Source organism: Phodopus roborovskii, unplaced genomic scaffold (assembly GCF_943737965.1).
Source record: "Phodopus roborovskii unplaced genomic scaffold, PHOROB, whole genome shotgun sequence".
NCBI lineage: Eukaryota > Metazoa > Chordata > Mammalia > Rodentia > Cricetidae > Phodopus > Phodopus roborovskii.
Window position 1 is genome coordinate 29,070,599 of NW_026126540.1, and position 16,294 is coordinate 29,086,892.

General features: G+C 43.9%; 1 protein-coding gene across 1 annotated transcript in view; it reads right to left on the minus strand.

Annotated features, from left to right (window-relative positions):
• The window catches only part of LOC127233008 (myomegalin), a 185,086-nt gene that overhangs the window by 138,532 nt on the left and 30,260 nt on the right, over positions 1-16,294 (minus strand). The window contains exons 2-3 of the mRNA XM_051199341.1: positions 7,705-7,760; positions 3,984-4,135 (exon numbers count right to left, since the gene is read on the minus strand). Of these exons, the coding sequence (XP_051055298.1) occupies positions 3,984-4,135; positions 7,705-7,760 (208 nt within the window). The remainder of the gene's footprint in view (positions 1-3,983; positions 4,136-7,704; positions 7,761-16,294) is intronic.

A 16,294-nucleotide genomic window follows, 5' to 3' on the forward strand; every position in this document is an offset into this window, starting at 1 on the left:
TGGTTCAGAGGTTAAAAGCACTTGATGCTTTTCCTGAAGACAGCCCATAATTTTTGTGATCTCTGCCTCTCTTATTTGAATAATGGAGAGAACGATACTTGTTTAAATGTCCTATAAGAACATAATCAGAAATTTATGAGAAATAATTCACTGCTCAAGTGTACACATCTGCAAAAGATAGAGATTCCCCCATCAGGGAAGCCTCGGGGTTGGGGAGCCCCACTTTTTATAACAAAGCAAAAAGATAACAAGGCTTGATAATAGTCACTCACTCAAAGACACAAACGAAGCACATATGCTAGACAATGCTCTCTGTTATCACCAGAAGGCACCAGCCTGGCAAACACACCTGTAAACACAGATTGGAATTACACACAGATGAGGCTGAGCAGTTCCTTTCCCAGCTCTCCAGGCAGCCATTCTGTCCCCCAATTTAGTCCACTTACGAATATTGACTGAGTGTAGTAAGTGAACAGTCAGAAAAGAAAGCCATTCTACACCTTTTGTCGCGTTTGTCTACGTTAATACCAATTGCCATATTTCCCTGGCTAGTTACATTCTCCACCGCACGCCAGTGTTCTCATCTTGGGTCTGTTGTATCTTACTTTGTGTCAGGCACAATTATAATGGGTACATTGTCATGTGCAGTCTGAGCTCACGCAGAAGTTGGCTCTGGAGGTGGGGATCCTCCCTCACCCACTTCAGACCCAAGCTCATTTATGCTAAGTATCTTTTAAGGCCCCTTGTCTAGGATTAGCCAGGCTGCCCTAACTCTGTGATGGGAGTGTGTGTGTGTGTGGGGGGGTGGTAAGAACAGTAAAAACAGACCAAGAGTAAAAACACTATGCCCTTGAGAGCAGTTAGAAGGTAAACCATCCCCAGCAGAGGTTTTAATTGCTTATCCCATGTTATAAAACTCTCTACAGTGGGAAAGGGAAGCTAACATTGTACCCATGGGAAATTCATATGTGGAAAGCTCATCTGTGGAGAGAAAGCTCAAGCAGAAATCCCAGCTGATTGCCTCAACCTCCCCAGTCAGTTTCTGCTGGATATTTGGACACCCATTGAACACCCAAGTTGATGATGGTATTTCTATCTTTTGCTATTTGTTCTTTAACTAGGAAGCCTGACCCACTGTGCTTTGCCAGGGATCAGTGTTGGGAACTCTAGGACCACCTTAAAGGGGCTTCCCAAGTTGACTTCTGCTGGATGTTTTGAATGGCCAATTTGATCATGTTCTGTGTGCTATCTATCTCACTTGCTATATTTCTCTTACTTTGCTTGCTATGTACATAATAAGTTCACTCATTAAGAAAAGACTGTCATATATTGTGCTAGATAGTTTTATGTCAACTTGACACAAGCTAGAGTCATCTGAGAGGAGGGAGCCTCCGTTGAGAAAATTAGTCCAGAAGGTGGAGCTGTAGAGATTAATGTGGGTGGGCCCAGCTCATTATGAGTAGGAAATCCTGGGTTCCATAAGAAAGCAGGCTGAGAAAACCACGAGGAGCAAACCAGTAAGCAACATCCTCCATGGCCTCTGCATCAGCTCCTGCCTCCAGTTTCTTGCCCTATTTTGAGTCCCTGCCTGACGCCTTTGATGATGAACAGTGATGTTGAAGTATAAGCCAAACAGACCCTTTCCTCCCCAACTTGCCTTGGTCATATTGTTTCATCATAGCAATAGTAACCCTAAGACATAAATATTTTTCATATACAACACTTTGAAACTAAAGTAACTCCCCAGATTACTCCCTAGGGTTTCTACATCAACAAACATTTTCAAAGGCATTGTAATACTGGCGAACTGCTGTTTCCTGAGCCAGTCCCTATAATGTTTCTTCCTGTCTTATTCAGGCCCTCCCTCCTTACCTCCATCTGGCCCAGCCTCTAGTGCACTCAATCTATGAATACACTTCTTCCTTTCCCCAAATGTCCCCTTCATATGAAATTTTACACCTCTGACTAAAAAACTTAAGTTCAGCTTTGGGTGTCTCAGCCATAGCTCGGCACCCATAACAGGTGCTGTCTGAGACAAGGCCTTTCCTCGGGCCCTTTAGTAAGATTAGATGCAGTTTCTATGGATCTCAAAGTATGCACGCCTTATCACTGTAGATGACATTGGTGGTTGTCAGTTATGTTGTTAGTAATGTGATGTCTGACTTCCTAACACTGAAATGTTAGGGCAGGGACAGTATCAAATGCTTATTGTTCAAATCAGGATGTATCCTGGATGCTCATCCCAAGCCTGTGTTCCTTTGACATTCTTCTTAAGACCAAGAGGCCTGAAGCCCTGTCTGCTACTAAACCTTCAACATAGCTCTCATGGGGAGCACCTAGTCATCCTTTATCCCAAGGCTATGGAACACATGTTTTAAAATTTACAGAACATACCCTGATTTTTTTTCCATTTTTAAGGTTGGTCACTGCAATGTGTCCTTACCCCTCAGCAATGTCTTCTTAACCAATGACTCCTCTCATAGAGGTGTCTCAGATGTACAAAACAGATGTGATTGTTTAAGGACGAATACACATATTAGCACTTGGTGAAACAGCAATTTAGTTTTGCTATTTCTCTCTTAACACATAGAGAATGAGGGTTTAAAATGAATCTGGCTGGCTTCAGTGATTCTCAGCATTGAGAAGTAAAGGACTACTCTATCATGTAAGACCTGAACTATAAAAGCAAAGGACTCAGGAGTTATATCTGGAACTCAGCTAACCCCACTAGTCCCCTAGCTCAACTCCACAGCATCCAGCCATTCATCCCATCAGTGGGTGTGACATCCTTCATTTCTAAGCTCTCAACAACAAGAGTGTGCACAGCATACTCTGCCTTCCCAAGGCACCCACGCACCTCTGAGATGCTTTGTAGATGCACTTGCCCTTTGAGCAGCAGTTGCTCCAAAAGGTGGGGGAAAGGAAGGTGTGAAGGAGTTACCATACCTACTCCCACCACCATTATTGCCCACAGAAGTGTCTGGAAGGATGCGTGCAGTCCTAGCGAACATCTGTAATTACGAGTTACCCATGGTAACATGACTGCTTTCGAAAATGTAATTTCGCCTTGCTCACTAAAAGGAAACCCATTTGTCTGAAGATCCATGTACAAGTAGTACTCAAGCGAGGCCTGCTCCTTGGGTGTCCCCCAGGGGGCACCAAAGACCTGTTTCCTTTTTCAGACCATGGGTATAAAACATTCTGAGTGCCTCCTCTTGTTTGGTATAAATGTAGGTTCTATTGTACAAGCATCCTAGGATCAATCTGGCTTGCACGAAGTTGGAACTCTGCATTGTACCACCAGTTATTGCTCTTGGCCAAATCGTAGGCTATTCTAGGAGTCTGAAACAACTTTGCCTGAGTCATGTTGAAAAGCAAATGGCTTTAGTTATGTTTCCTCATAGAACAGAGAATATCTAGCTTTTTGGTATTGCCCAAGCTGGCAATAGAGAAAATAATGCTTTCTTACTGGACTGGGAGTCCTGGGATCACTATGTTGCATATACAGCTTCTCTGGGTGCCGTTTAACCTTCAAAAGTTTATCTGAGAAGTGAATAAGGAAGATGACCAGTAAAACAGAATACATCAGTACAAGTAGTTGATCTTCCATCAACCACTGGCTCTAGAAAATAGCTAACAGCATAATGCTTAGGGCACATACACTCTTGAAAGGGTCACCATCATAATACGGCCTATAGATTTTTTTTTTTTTTTACGATTTATTTATTTATTTATTTTTGTATACAGTGTTCTGCCTGCATGTAAACCTTCAGGCCAGAAGATGGCACTAGATCTCATTATAGATGGTTGTGAGCCACCATGGGGTTGATGGGAGTTGAACTTCTCAGGACCTCTGGAAGAGCAGCCAGTGCTCTTAACCTCTGAGCCATCTCTCCAGTCGCTGTAGATCATATTTTTATATAATTCTGATTTCATGTTTGTGTTTCTAATTGGGATTCAGATTATTCACACATGTATCTCACCTTCTCAAAGTCCCGAAGAGCCTGGGTCTGCACCGGAGGGGACTTCTCAAACGCTCTCAAGGAGTGTGTCTGCCCAAAGGGGATCTTCTCACCACTTCTCCAGGTCTGTGACTGAACTGGAGGGCCCCGATCTTTAGTGTCACTGAGAAAAGCTGGGAATGAAACAGAACAGTAAGAAAAAGCATGCATAATAAAGGCAGCATGATTGTTCTAACTGGCATATTCCAGCAGAATTTAGTTTCTGTGAAATACGAACCAATTGTAGGTCTTATAGGAGAGATTCCCACACAATAACCTTTGTGGAGTTTGTTACTAATGGTCTCTGGTGAATACTGACATATAGCTTGTGGCATCTTTGTGACAGGAGGGCCATATTCCTTCTCCACCTGGGTTGGCCAAGTGACTCGTGCTGGCCAACAAAACACATAAAAATGACACCGTGTGTGTCAGGTGGTGAGTGGGGCCTTGCAAAACTGTTTATCTGCTCAGCTTTTAGCACTTTGATATCCACCATGTCGCAAAGTTGGGCCTCCAAAGCAATGCTTCAATCAAACATGACACTCGAGAACCTCAGATTGGGGCACAGAAGGGATTATGATACGAGGTTTAAAAAAATGTAAAAAAACTAACCTTTTCTTGGCTGATAGAAGGAAACAATGAGCCTTTATTACCAAGCTATTCTTTTTGCATTAAAAAGAACCACACAAACACACAGAATCCAAAGACAGTGTGAGAGCAAGTAGAAGCCCTTGATAGGCCCTAGATAGCCTTGACTTCATTGAGAAGTTTGATAGACACAGGGATAAAGTAGTCTTAAGGAGTAAGAAACAAACTGTCACCCTATGCTCTTTTTCTTTCCCTCTCTCCCTGCCTCTCTCTGTCTCCCTCAGCCCCATTTGTAAACTTGCCAGAGAACTGTGTCATGGTTTGGATCTTAAATATCCCCCAAAGGCATATATGCTAAAGGCTCACTGGCCAGTCTTTATTTAGCACTAGTGGGAGGTGGAAGGGGTCAATAGAAGGAAGATAGGTCACTGGGGACAGTCCTTAAAGAGGTTCTTTCCCTCTCTCTTTTGCTGGGTCACCATGAGGTGTGTAGTCTCCTCTGCCATGGGTTTCTGCTGTGAAGTGCTACCTCACCATGGGCCAATGGGAAACAGAGACACCACAGACTGGAACCCCTGAAACCAGGAGCCAAAAGTAATCCTCAGGTATCATGTCACAATGACAGAAAGCTGACAAACATAGAATATAGGACAGGGGACCAAGCCTTGACATGTTCCCATCACCTTCCTAGAATTTTTTCATAGCTTCAGAAGAGATTTGCATTAAATGGAAAAGGAGCTTTGGAAGAAAAGGTAAAGGTGAATCAGCAAATTGTGAAAGAGAAATGGAAAATGTCTACTATTCTAGCAGGGAGAGAGAATTGGAGAGAGAGAGAGAGAGAGAGAGAGAGAGAGAGAGAGAGAGAGATCGATCGATCAAGTGTACCATGGTGATCTTCTTTTTGGTTCACTTTGTCCTGAAAACTTCTCCCCCCCCCCCAAATCTCAGGAGTGCATCCTGGCCTGTCTCTACAAGGAAATTGGGAGAATATGGAGTAAGGGCTATGGATAATCACTAGGAAGTGGTTGTGATGGAAGGGAGCCCTTTTAAGATAAAGGAAAATATAGAAAGAATATTGTAGTATTCTGGGACAAAGAAAAGTCTCCTGTAAGAAAGAAGAGGCCGGGGAGGCTGGGGAGAGGCCAAAAAAGAAAAAGGAAAAAAAAAAAAAAAAAGAGAGTATCAGAAAGAAGTTGATGAGAAAGGGTTAAAAGTGTGCACCACCATCACCCGGCATGTAAATATGGTTTTAAAAATCAGAATTGTGGAAAGAATAATTGCATTCTCATTTAGATGAAGTTACATGGGCTACTGAGTGGAGGCACAAATGGTAACAGAGCGAATCCATACTGCAATGAGATTGATGGGTTACGGTTGACAAGGTGAGCTAAGCCTTTACAGCTGGAGTCAGATCCAGACTGCTTGCAAATTATGAAATGTTAAGCAGATTTCTTCAATTTTCTAAGTTTCACTGTCTCTGTGGACAAAGATGCTTGCATAGAAATCTCACACTGAAGGCAGAAAATAACCAACTGAAGCATTCCATCAAATGCTTGTCGTAATGGGCATTTTGAATGTTCCCTTTCAATATTTGTCCCAGTTCAAGATGTTTGGCTTAAAATGCAGAGCCTAGACACCCAAAATGTTAAGTATGGTACCCTGGGAACTTCTGAATTGAATATACACAGTTGAATATCTGTGTGTGTGTGTGTGTGTGTGTGTGTGTGTGTGTGTGTGTGTGTGTGTAAGCCAGATGTCAACCTTGGGTGGTGTTTTTAAGCATCATACATCTTATCTTTTGAGACATGGTCTCTCAATAGTCTGGAACTTCCAACTGGACCAGGATCTTGCTGTCCCTGCCTCTCCTGCACTGGGATTCCAAGTGTACACCAGCAAGTGCTTTACTGACTGAGCAATCTCCTCAGCCACTTGGATATCAAGCTTAGGGGATGCTGAGGTCTTTAATTTATTCAAGTTAAGACCTTATTTCTTCTACATGGAGCACACAAACCATACATGAAAAAGGGGGTGGGCAAAATGCTTAGCAAGTGAATGAAATTGTCAGGTTGGGGCAAGTCTTTGAGAAAAATGTTTTCCAAAAGAAATCTGTCTTAACCAGACTCCAAACATACACATAGTATGTATACTTTCTCTTATAGCAGACCCTATTTTGTAACATTTAGATGTGTTTATGAGTGTGAGTACAGGTTCTAAACCTAGAAAAGAGACTTGAGAGGTGGGTAAATGGCTAGTCGTGGTATGTGTGTGGCATGAAAGTGGAATTGGAGCCTCTGAGGAATGGGATGGGAGGAGGAGGGGGGACAGGCAGGAGAGGCAGGACGATAAGGGAGAAGATAAAGCAAAGGCAAGGTATGCATAAAATGCTAGCATAATACTTCCTATATTTCTTTTAATTTAAAAAAAGAGCCGATGTGGTGGCACACTCTTTAATCCCAGCACTAGGGAGACAGATGCAGGCAAATCTCTGAGTTCAAGGCTAATCTAGTCTGTCCTACAGGGCCAGTTCCAGGACAGCCAGGGCTCATAAAGAAATCCTGTCTGGAAGGTGGGGGGAGGGAGAGACAGGCTATAATTTGATTTTACAATTAAAACGTCCCTGTCCCTTTTGGCAAATGTGCAGTAGTGTGTGCTATAATTATGATGACATTAATAAGGATATTAAATAAGATTTAGGAAGTGCTTATTTCTGGACAAGAATTTTGATCATTTAACCTTACTTCTGAGAGTGACATCATTACTATACCCATTTTAATGGGGCATCAGGATAGAGGTTTCATTTTGATGGCAGACTTCATTTTACTCATTTGCAAGTGACTTCAATCTTGCAATCCTAGCCTTATTAAAAAGTATGAAGAATTCACAAAAGTATTTGTGTTGTGATTGACGGTATTATGCTGCCTCTTAGCACAAATAATTACATACAGTATAAAATTCCCCACTGGGGAATCCCAACTAGGAAATTACATAGTACACTGGTGTGTGCAAATTTGAGGAGACTCCTGTATGGAACCAGAAGGGCCCAAATCAAAGGAACTGATTTGGGGGAATGGAAGGAAGCAGTGAGGTAAAAGGGCAGGGCCCATGGCATCCTTACCTGCTGCACTGCTTGTTCTGGGTACCATCTCTCCGTCATCTTCTCCAAAATAGCGTCTGTGGAAAAAACATACATTCATTAATGAGTTCCATGTCATAAGGCTCCTGTTCCTAAGGTACATCTGTGCGCTGTTCTCATCCATTTCTTCACAGCACCCACTAAACTCTTGCGTGTATTAACTGCTATTGTGGTCAACACTGTCAAAGGCATAGAAAACTTACCTACTGTAAGGGCTTGGTGAAAGGAAACTTTAGAGCCAGTTAAGGAGGACAGCAACCAGATGAAGAATGGGAATAAAAGAACGTTCTATCAGGAGGCAACAGCAAGGGTCAGAAGTCAAGAAAGTCCCTGATGTGTTACAGGAATATACAGAGGCAATCTGCAACTAGACCAAGCTGAACCTTCTTAGATAATAATAATAACAAAGGATAGAACGCTTAGGTTTTAGATAGCACATTCTGGGTGCTGAATGAGGCTATGTGGAGTGAGAGAAAAGAGATCAATGTTCTCATTTGCTCTTCCACTGCTGTGATAGACAACATGACCAAAAACAATTTGGGAAGGTAGAGGTCCATTTCAGCTTACACTCTCGGTAACAGTCCATCCCCAAGGGAATTCGGGAACTCAAGCCAGGGACTTGGAGCAGAAATCACAGAGGAAGGCTGCTTTCTGGCTGGCTGGCTCCTTTTGCTCTGGCTTGTGTTCAGCCAGCCTTCATTTATAACTCAAAACCACCTGCCTAGGAGTGGAACCACCCACAGTGGACTGAACCCTTCCACATGGATCAACAGTCAGGACAGTTCCCCACAGCCATGGCCACTGGCCAATCTGATCTGAGTCTCCCTTTCCTGAGGTGACTCTTAGTTGTGTAAAGCTAACGACAAAAACTAACCAAGGTGATACAGCATGCCATCTATATCTCAAGTAAGAAGACATGAGGGCTTTGCCAGGAAAAAGTAGCAGAGAAGGAAACCAAAAACTTTAATGTTTAGAGAGCAGAAACGACACAGTAGGGGCTAGGAATAGAGCTGAGTTGGTAAAGTGCTTGGCTACCATCTATGAAACCCTGGATTGGCTCCCTGCACCCATGAGCAAAGTGTGGTGGCTCCTGCCTCTAATCACAGTACTTAGAAGATAGCAGCAGGAGGGTCAGAAGTGCAGGGCTATCTGTAACTGCATATTAAGTTTGAGGCAAGCCTGGGCTGTGTAGGATCCTACCTTACATTAATAAAAAAATCAACACAAAAATCTTTGAAAAGTGAAGTCCCTTCAAGGAAGTGTTAGTAATGGCATGATCCAGGGTCCAGGGCTGCGTCTGCAAAGTAGAGACAAGCAGTACAATCCTTTATACAGAGAGGGCAAAGGTCACAGAGATAAGTCAATAAGTACTTGCCCAACACCCACATGTTGTTGGCTGCTGTGTTTTGTTTGAGTTTTTGATTTGCGCTACTTAAGGCAGCACTGGAGATTATGCCCTGGGTCTCCTGCCTGCTGAGTAAATGTCATTTCTGTGTGTTAGTTTCCTCCTCCATCCCTCTGAAGGGAACGTAGGCCTCACTCATGCGAGGTCAATGAACCACATCCTCATCGTTTTAGTCAAAAGTTGTACCAGTAATAATAATAATAACGGTAATAATAAACATTATCCAAAGGGTCAGGGATGCAGCCTGGGAACAGAACTCCTATCTAGCATGAACAGAATCTAGGTACTCTTTGGAGCTTCTCCAATGTAGCAGTGAGTAAAACATGCAAAAATATCTCTGTAGCCATTGAACTTACAGTGAGAGGAAACAATTAAAATGTATAAGAGAGTATGTTTATAGTACAAGTTCTATAAAAGGGTGAGTGTGTAAACTGAGGACGTGGCCACCCTGAGGGATGGTTGAGAGAGAGGTTTTTATTGTAGAGATGAGGGAGAGTAGGGCCAGAGGCATCTGGAAGAGTCTAGAACAGAAAGGAAAAAAAAAATGATAAGCTAAACATGGCCAGTGGACTGGGGAGGAGGGAAGAGAGGAAGACAGAGAGAGAAGAGGACCAAGAGAGAGGGGACCACGAGGGAGCACGAGCTAAAATCGCAGGGTTGTAAGTGAATGAGAAATTGGGGGAGCTCATGAGCTGGAGAAGTTAGGGTAGGCGGGGTGGGTGGGGGCAGTATTATGATGCTGAGAGAGCCTGGAGGCCAGCATTTGCACTGGTATGCTAATAGGCACCACAGAAAGCCATTTATCCCTCCTGACAGTAATAAGAACATGGCTCCTTTGGTAGAGGGGAACTGGAAAGTGGAGTTTCCTTTGGGCCTGACAGTGAGGGGACAAGGAAAGTGGATATAGGGAAGGGACGGAGGTGAGCAAAAGCAGAGACTGCAGTTTTTAGTGGACAAGACTGCTCCGTAGAGCAATGAGTAGCAATGGGGGGATGTGAGAAATGACTAAGCTGATAGCATCAAATGCAAAGGTCTCTCAGGGAGCAACTAGAGTACAGAACCGCAAGCAGATTGGTGTGCTGGTCAGAGTGAGGGGAGGGAGGTGCGAGGGCTGTGCAGGGGGCACGGGCTGGATAGAGCCTTTCAAGACACGCAAAGGAATGTAGCTACGGGGTTTTATGAATCAGGAAGATGACCACAGTGGCCTGTGGTTTAAAATGGCTGCTGGCTACTGTTTTGACAGGCTGGTGGGCATGCAAGTAAGGCGGGGACAAAGGTGGTTGCAGTTACTCTGCCGAGAGCTGCGTTGTTGCTGATCTTATTTATCTTTTAAGCTTTGGTTATCACTCCCAGACAGTGGTGACCAAAAAGAGCTCCTCAGACAATGCTTTCCAAGTCTTCTCCTTTAAAAGCCAGACAATAGTCACAGGGAGGCAGAGGGGAAGCTGGCCTCTATTTGGACCTGATGTTTGCCTCAGGGATGGAGTCATATAAATCTTCACTCTGTTAAGCAGACGAACATGAAAGTACCAGACATGACACACATTTGGAATGCATATAGAGGGCAATTCTTTATTAACCAAAAGTAGATCACCAGCTTCCATCTCCCGGGTCCTCTGCCTTTCTTTCATCCTTATTAAAAAGCTTCCCTGTGAGTGAGCCGCACCATGGAAGAGAGGATGCAAGTACCACTTACAGATTCTCTCATGCCTGAGTGAAGCTGGGAGAAGATGTCAAAACTATTCAGCAAAATAATGGCTTGAAATGTGTGTAAAGGGAAATTTATAGTTCTCTGTGCTGCTCTCTGCGCATGTGTGCTCAGTCCAGGAAGGTGGCTGCCCATCTGCCTTCAGAAGCACAGTCCCCTCAGGCCAAATTTACCCGCCCAACACTGTTTTATTTCATCCACACCCGGGTGACCCACATCTACACTCCCTTGAAAAATAGGAGGTCTGCCTTTTCACACAGGGGTACATGGTCGTAGTTGTCATGGCACCCCTCCCCCTTAAATAGAACAGACAAGTCTTTTCCAGCTTGCCACAGCCCTGCCCCTTCCTACCTGGTCCCTCACAGGTTCCTGAGGCTGCTGCCCTGCTACAGACAACATGCAGAGTTTTGCTTCTGCTTTAAGACACATGAAAAATCAATCGCTCAGCTTCAACACACCATTCATTTGTGTAGAAAACTGGTAACTTGCTTGTGTATCATGTTTGCCTCTCTGAGCTTTTATTTCCTCAAATATTCACACAAGCAGAACATAAGTTCCTGTTTCCTTATATTAGCTACAGATTCCGTTATCGAGTTTAGATCTGGAATGCCCCTCCCCCAAGGCTCCAGTAGGTGGTGGTACCAGAAGGTAACAGAGACCTGGGAGGTGCTACTTGGGTTAAGGAAGTAGGTCACTCCTCATGTATCCTGTCTCCCATCCCTTCTTCACTCTTCCCTGCTTCCTGGCCACCAAGAGGGAGGCAGTTTTCCTCCCTCACATCCTCATTCTATGATGTTCTACTTCGCCAGAGGCCCACAGTGGAGCCTGTGGCCATGGAGGAAACCTCGGATCAATTAACCCAAATGAGTCGCTTCTGTGTAGCATTTTGTCACAGTGATAGGACACTGAGTGTTTCTGTCTAGCATTTTGTCACAGCGAAAGAACACCAACTAAGACAAAATTTAACAACACAACTCATCTCAATGCTTTTCAGGCATCTAAGGTTCTTTCCAGACATCTTTCAATCCTCCTTGCTCGGCAGATTCCAGATTATAGAGCAGGGGCAGGCTGTACCAAAGCAGCGAGGCCCTCCCAGCTGCCTTGCCTTGCCCTGCCCACACGTGCACACTCGGTTTGCTGCCTGCCTGTGTGGATCGATAACTGGAAGGATAGAAAGGTCAGTTTAGATAGGGCTGAGTTAAAAGGCATACTTATAATCTCTCAGGAGAGTTTTTAAAAATCACTTTAGCTCTATTAACAGCTCAAGTTCTCTTTCTTAAAGCCAGACAGTAAGCACTCTCCAGTGCTGGAAAAAGGTTGGAAAGGAATTTAATGCTTCCCAAGGGAAAGACGGAAGCCATGGGACAGAAACACTGAGTATATGTCTAGAGGGTTGCCATTTGTGACATCTGATAAACCTAAGTGCAAAGAGAATTGAGGGACAGTAGACAAAGACTCCGAGTCTGTACACACATACACACATACACACACACACACACAACAACAACAACAACAACAACAAGATACACACACAGGTATGTTCTTCTGTTTTAGCCAAGACTGAAAAAATATGTGTATCCCTTGTCCTAGTTTCTCACATTGAACTGTGCGTAGATTGAAAAACAAAACACAAGCCCACCAGTGAGTCCAGTTCAGCTAGCATGCTGTTCACCAGGGCACTGAAAACTCTCCCACAAAGATATCTGTATATAATCATTTCCCCACGATGCTTGACCTTTTGACAATAAATTTCAAAAAGAAATCTCCTGTATAAATGAGGAGTAGCCCTCACCTTTCTCTTTCTCCCTAACATTATTATTCTGTTAGTAACAAAATGATTCCGTGAAAATCATGTATGCTAGTACTCCTGACAAGATAATGTTCTGTTTAATTGAAAGAACTAAGATTCTCCAAGCACAGCCTACTCACAAGCTGTCCACACGCTTGATTTCTGTATGCCATCTCACCCATACTTTCTTGGTCATTGGATAAGTGACTAATGTGATATTAAATTCAAGCAACACATCGATACTTCATATCTTATATCACTGGCTCTCCCTGTAGTTTTCCAAGGTGATTAGGTTGGGAATTACCAGAATGTAATTGCCACTCTCTGCAAACCATCTGCCACCCCCTGTCACTCTAATGCTATCTGACTGACTGATGGCTCTTTCCAGCCATTTCTGGGAATGGTAGCTTCATTTACTTTAAGGGATATCCAGGACTCTCAAGTATGCTTTGCTTGAACACAGCTCCTTTAAAGACCCAACACTGTGTTGGCCACTAGTCTACTTTCTCATGATACTGGTCCACTAGTCTAGTTTCTCATGATGCTGAGGAGCAAAGCCTACACTCCTTCCTCCATAGCAAAGAGCAACCCCATGGTGGAACCTGCTGTGCAGTATTTCCTACAAGGCAGTTAGACCCCATTTTGCAAACTGTACTCTTGGTACCATCGTCTTCTGATTCCATCAACTGAATTTTTAGTGAGAGTCAGGAATTAGTTACCCATCAGCTTCAATAATTAGTGTCTTGATATATGAGATAATTATATCTTAGGACCAAGATTGGGTCCAAACCATTTTGAAGAAGTTGACGTCAGTCTAGACTCTACTATTTTCTTTTCTCTAGTCTTACCTATTAGAATGATTAACCCAGAGTTGTGTTTTCTTCTCATACGAGTGGAAAACTCTCCCAAATGTGGTTATTCTCCAGATCCTTCCCCAGGCCATAGCCTTGGAGGCAGTTCTAAGTACTGTCCTGGGCCCCACCCCCTCATTTACCACCACCTTGCTTTAAGTCTCCAAGCTGAAGGACCAAGGAAGGTTAGGTTTTCTGTCTTTCCAGTTTGTTCCTATAAACAATTTCAGAAGCAGAAGAATAATATGTTTGAGCAGAATGTACAGCAGAAACTGGGACTTGATTGCTCTTTCTGTTTACTTGTTTATTTATTTATTTTTTGCAGGAACTCTGTGTGTGTGTGTGTGCGCGCGCGCGTGTGTGTTCAGGTATGAATAGCTTGTGCACGTGTGTGTGCGTGCATATGGAGGGCAGAGTTTAACATCAGATGTTTTCCTCTATTTCCATCTTTTTTGAAGGAGGGGGTAGGGAGAAGGGTCTCTCACTGAAACTGGAGCTTGCTGGTTTGTTTAGCTATACTGCCTGGCTAGGAAGTCCCAGGAATCTTCCTGTCTCTGCCTGTCCAGCTGGAATGACAGGTGTGTGCTATGCCTCCACACTTGGCTTTTACATGAGCATTGGAGATCAACCTAAGGTCTTCCTGGTGGCACACCAAGCACTTTGCAATGGAGCCACCTCCCAAGCCCTGTTTTTAGAGTTTCTAACTTTATAAACATTTATGGAGAAGTTCTTCTCATGCGGGGCACTGGAAATGAAAAAAAGAAATTATGGATCTTGTCATGCAATAATAGATCGAGAGGAAGGCTTGTGGTTCAAAGAGGTAATTGTGGGAATAATGATAATGTATTTAAAGGGATTTCAGAATGTAAACCAGGCAGTAATATAGTCTTCACAGAGACGGAGGTCTAGGAACCCTATAGAAAGCAGAGAGCATTCCTTGGATTCGCGTCCTAAAGGACAGCTGAGAGTACAGAAGGCAACACGAGAAGGGACAGCTGTAAGTATGCAAAGCAACGTGACAAAGGCCTGAAGGCAGGGAGGTGAATGGTAGGCTCAGTGGTGATGTTCCCCAGCCTAGTCATCAATGGCTCTCTAGGGTCCATTCCCCATCCGTGTGCTACCTTTCCTCAGAGGGGAACATTAACAGCTCTTGGTACCTGTCCTCACACAGGACATCTTTCCCTGACCTCTCTGAGCATTGCTATGGTTTGGATCTCAAAGGCCTGAGAAAGGTCAATGTGTTAATTAGTCTTGGTCACCATCAAGTGGCACCATTGGGAGGTGGTAGAACCTCTGGGGAAGAGGGCCCTGGTGGGAGGGAGTGGGTACCACGTGTGTGCCGTTGATGGGGACAATAAGACCTCGCCTCCTTTCTCTCTTTGCTTAGTAAACACCATACAGTGAGTGACCTTTCTCTACCACATATTCTTGCTGTCACCACAGGCCTTAAGCCCCAAATAACCACAGACTGAAGTTACTGAAGCTGGAGACAAAATAACCCTCCCCTTTCAAAACGCTGTATAGCTCAGATATGCTGTCACAACAATGCAATGCGACTAAAGCAGAAACACTGATTCGGGGAGTGGGGTCATTGATGTGGCACTGACAGTGCAGCTCAGAAGCCTTGGAGCAATTCTCAGGAGAGCACAGACAGAATGATGACAGGAAAGCCATCACTGAGGGCTGTGCTGGTGAGGTTCCAAGCAGAGATGAAAGCTGCTGAGGACCAGAGGCCGTCATATTGTGTCCTGTCAAATAACGTGCCTGCACTTCATCATGGCTCCGAGACTCCGTGGGGGGCTGAATTTCAAAGATTCATTTACTTGGTGGGTAAATTTCAAGGCAGTGAAGCATTCATGCTGTGGTGTAGCTATTGCTGGCTGCTTTTTTACCAAGGTTTACAATGTGAACCGGGGACCACAAAACAACTCAGAAAGATTGGAAACTTTTATAGCTGGGCAGAGAAAGGACACAGCCAAAGGCATGAAGGGTTCCTGAAACTGTAAGTCATACTAAACCATTCTTGCTTTGGAGTTGATTCATCTCAGGGTTGTTTTGTTTTTGTTTTTGTTTTTTTATATAGTGGCAACCCCAATGTAAACTTTGAAAAATCATTTAGTAACACTGTCAGTAAGAAAGGTTCTGCATATTTGTACAAGCTATAAAGGTTGGAGGCTGGGGGTGGGGGAGTTAAGAAAAATACACACACAAGTGTCTTAGTCACTGTTTTATTGCTGCTAAGAGACACCATAATCACAGCACAATTCTTATAAAGGAAAACATCTAACTGGGGCTGGCTTACATAAGTTCAGAGGTTTAGTGCATTATTGCCATGGCAGGAAACATGGTGGCATGCAGGCAAACATGATGCTGGAGAGGTAGCTGAGAGTTATACATCTAGATCCACAGGCTTCAGGAAGAGAGATGCACTGGACCTAGCTAGAGCATTTGAAAACCTCAAAGCCAACCCACCAGTGACATGCTTCTTCCAACAAAGCCATATGTACTCTAACGAGGTTCCATAAATCTATGAGCCTGTAGGAGCCATTTTTTTTCATTTTTTGTTTTTTCAAGACAGGGTTTCTCTGTGCATCAGTCCTAGCTGTCCTGGAACTAGCTCTTTAGACCAGGCTGGCCTTGAGCTCACAGAGATCTACCTGCCTCTGCCTCCCAAGTGCTGGGATTAAAGGCGTGCTCTCAAACACTGCTTGGCTATGGGGATCATTCTTATTCAAATAACCACATCAAGGAAGTGTTCTTTCCTATTTTATTAAAAGATTTTTACCAAAAAAAGGGGGTGGAGAAATGGGGGGGGTTGG